Source organism: Nannospalax galili, unplaced genomic scaffold (assembly GCF_000622305.1).
Source record: "Nannospalax galili isolate Female #2095 unplaced genomic scaffold, S.galili_v1.0 scaffold139, whole genome shotgun sequence".
NCBI lineage: Eukaryota > Metazoa > Chordata > Mammalia > Rodentia > Spalacidae > Nannospalax > Nannospalax galili.
In genome coordinates, this window is record NW_008345884.1 from 1,900,688 (window position 1) to 1,904,136 (window position 3,449).

General features: G+C 42.9%; 1 protein-coding gene across 1 annotated transcript in view; it reads right to left on the reverse strand.

Moving 5' to 3' along the window:
- Cplane1 (ciliogenesis and planar polarity effector 1) overlaps window positions 1-3,449 on the reverse strand; it is a 135,699-nt gene that overhangs the window by 103,852 nt on the left and 28,398 nt on the right. Inside the window, exon 16 of the mRNA XM_029567798.1 lies at window positions 886-1,059. Within this exon, the coding sequence (XP_029423658.1) occupies window positions 886-1,059 (174 nt within the window). The remainder of the gene's footprint in view (window positions 1-885; window positions 1,060-3,449) is intronic.

Consider the following 3,449-nt stretch of genomic DNA (forward strand, 5'->3'; position numbering starts at 1 on the left):
AAATAGAGGGCAGAGGTAGGAAGACAGTTCAGTCAGTAAAGTGCTTGCCTTACAAGCATGAGAACCTGAGTTCAATCCCCAGAACCCATATTAAAAAGAGCCAAGGACTCGTGGTGAAGAACACTGGGGGTTATGCCAGGTGTTGTGGTACACACCTTTAATCCCAGCACATGGGAGGCAGAGGCAGGCAATCTCTGAGAGTTTAAGGCCAGCCTGGTCTCCACAGTGAATCCAGGCCAGCTGCAGCTATAGGGAGACTCTGTCTCAAAAAAAAAAAAATAGAACACTGGTAACTCTTGCAGAGGACCCAGGTTAGGATCCCAGCACCTACATGTCCATAACTCCAGTTCCAAGGGATACAATGCCCTCTTCTGGCCTCCATGGGCACTGCATGCATGGATGCACTTTACACGCAGCCAAACACTCATACACATAAAATGAAAATAAATATAAATATTACGGTTTTTAAAAGAAGCCAAGCAGGGGCTGGAGAGATGGCTCAGCAATTAAGAGCACTGGCTGCTCTTGCAGAGGACCGGAGTTTGATTCCCAGCACCCACATGGCAGCTAACAACCGTCCATAACTCCAGCTCCAGGAGAATCTGATGCCCTCTTCTGACCTCTGCAGGCATTGCATGACACAGGTGCACTTACACACATGCAGGCAATACATTCATATACATAAAACAAAAGTAATAAAATTAAATAAAGAAAAAAAGATTCCAGCCTGGCCTGGATTTAATACAGAAGAGTAATATTCCACCTATGTGCACCTCCTATGCGCCAGAACAGTGCAATTTCCATAGAATAATGATCTCTGAATAATACAGCTTTAGATACTATGTGCAAATAGCAAGGTTGAAAATCATTTGTTTGCCATATTACCTGTTTTAATGTGAAGTGGAGGAAGAACATTCACACTGTGAGGTGGCAGAATGCAGAGCGGCTGATTGGTAAAATAGGCTGCCATGAAACGTGCCATGCACTGGACAACTCTTATTGCTGCCTCGGGATGCACATTTCCAGTTACTGTAAACTCACAATGAGACTTCTTGGAATCTAAGGAATAATAGCAAAATGACCAAGAGATTCTCATCAAACTATCAAAACAGCCCAGACCTAGCTGGAGTCCCACAGGAGTGTATGTCAGCCAGGTGAATCCTCCAAGAACCACATCAGTACAACCCATACATGCCTAGACCCACTCAGAGTCACACCTGATTTCACACTGGCAGAGTCACTCAGACACAGATGCACACAATCTCCCATTCACCCAGGGCATCTGGAGTCAGAGCTGAGTTCAAGCAAGCTGGGTGTGCCCCCAGACTCCTCCCTACAGCACCCCCCCACACCACCCAGAAGTAGCTCTAGTCATACCCACATGCACACAAGCCATATGAATCAGCCCTGCCTAGGCCCTTGAAGAGCCTCCAAGGAGTGGTCCAGTCAGGAATCTCACTCACACACTCTCAGTGAGTCTGCCAGAGGTCCTTAACCTGGCACCACTCAGACCCAGTCAGGAGCCATATCTGCATGCTTTTCAGATACCACTGAATTGGAATCAAGTCAGTCTCTCCAATCAAAAAATCAATACCAGCCGGGCGTGGTGGCGCATGCCTTTAAACTCAGCACTCGGGAGGCAGAGGCAGGCGGGTCTCTGTGAGTTCAAGGCCAGCCTGGTCTACATAGTGAGTTCCAGGACAGCTGGGGCTACAGGGAGACCTTGTCTCAAAAAGACCAAAAAAAAAAAAAAAATCAATATATGAGAGATTGACCTATAAACTCTTCATACCTGATCAAAAACTTCCACTCAACATAGGCAGCAATGGGGCCAGAAACAAGCTGGGGTTGCTGTCCTAGTAGCTGGAGAATTAGACTTCAAACTAAATTAATCAGAAGGGATAAAGAAGGAAATTTTATTCTGCTCAAGGGACTACTAACCAAGAAGCCATTACAATCCTAAACATATATGTACCAAACTCTGGTGTATCCAGATTAACACCAACTCACTAATAGTAGGGGACTTCAATACCCCACTTTCTTCAACAGATCATCTAGACAAAAGTAGAGAAACGTCACAAGTAAATGATGTCATACATCAAATGGACCTAACAAATATCTACAGAATATTTCACCCAAATGCCAAAGATCCTCTAAAACAGACCACATACTGGGACACAAAACAAATCTCAACAACCAGAAAAACTAAAATAACTCCATATATCATATCTGACCACAATGCAATAAAACATGAAATCAACAGCAAAGGAATTTGTAGAAATTACGTAAATTCATGGAGATTAACAACACACTACTGAATAATGACTGGGTCAAAGAAGAAAGCAAAAAAGAGATTAAAAAAAAGAAACACAATATACTAAAACCTCTGGGACACATTAAAAGCAGTCCTGCTGGGTATGGTGGCACACGCCTTTGATCCCAGCACTTGGGAGGCAGAGGCAGGGGGGATCTTTGTGAGTTTGAGGCCAGCCTGGTTTACGTAATGAGTTCCAGGACAGCTGGGGCTACAGGGAGACCCTGTCTCAAAAAGACTGAAAAAAAACAAAAAAAACAAAAAAAGGAGTCCTAAGAAGAAAGTTTATAGTTCTAAGTGCCTATATTTAATAAATCAGAAAGAGGAACTGGAGAGATTGCTCAGTGGTTAAGAGCACTTCTGCTCTTCCAAAGGACTGAATTTGGTTCCTAGCACCCATATCAGGTGGCTCACAACTACCTGTAACTCTCCTTCCAACACTTCTGGACTCTATAGACACCTGTACTCACTACAACAGATATACACATGTGTATACAAATGATTTTGGTAAATAATAAAAATAATAAAGTCATTATTGTTATTAAGAAAAACCTTAAGTGACTAGAGAGATGTCCCAGCAGTTAAGAGCAAGCACTTGATACCCTACAGAAGACCCAGGATCAGTTCCCAGCACCCACGTTGCAGCTAACATCCATCAATAACTCCAGGTCCAGGGATCTCTTCTGGCCTCTGAAGGCACTGCACACACATAAACTAAAAATAAATCAATAGAAATTTAATCAAAATGACACAAATAAACAACTTAATGATACAATTTGAGAGTTTGGAAAAACAGTAACAAACCAAACCCAAATCAAGTAGACAGGAAGAAATAATAAAACCAGGGTAGAAATTAATGAAACAAAAACAATAATGAAAATACAAAGAATCAGGGCTGGAGAGATGGCCCAGCGGTTAAGAGCACTGACTGCTCTTGTAGAGGACCCGGGTTCGATTCCCAGCACTCACATGGCGGCTATGAACTGTCCTTAACTCCAGTTCCAGGGGATCCAAAACCCTCTTCTGACCTCCTGGCATTGCATGACACGGGTGCACTCACATACTTGCAGGCAATACACTCATACACATAAAATAAAAATAATAAATATTTTTAAAAACCTCAAAGGCAAAAACC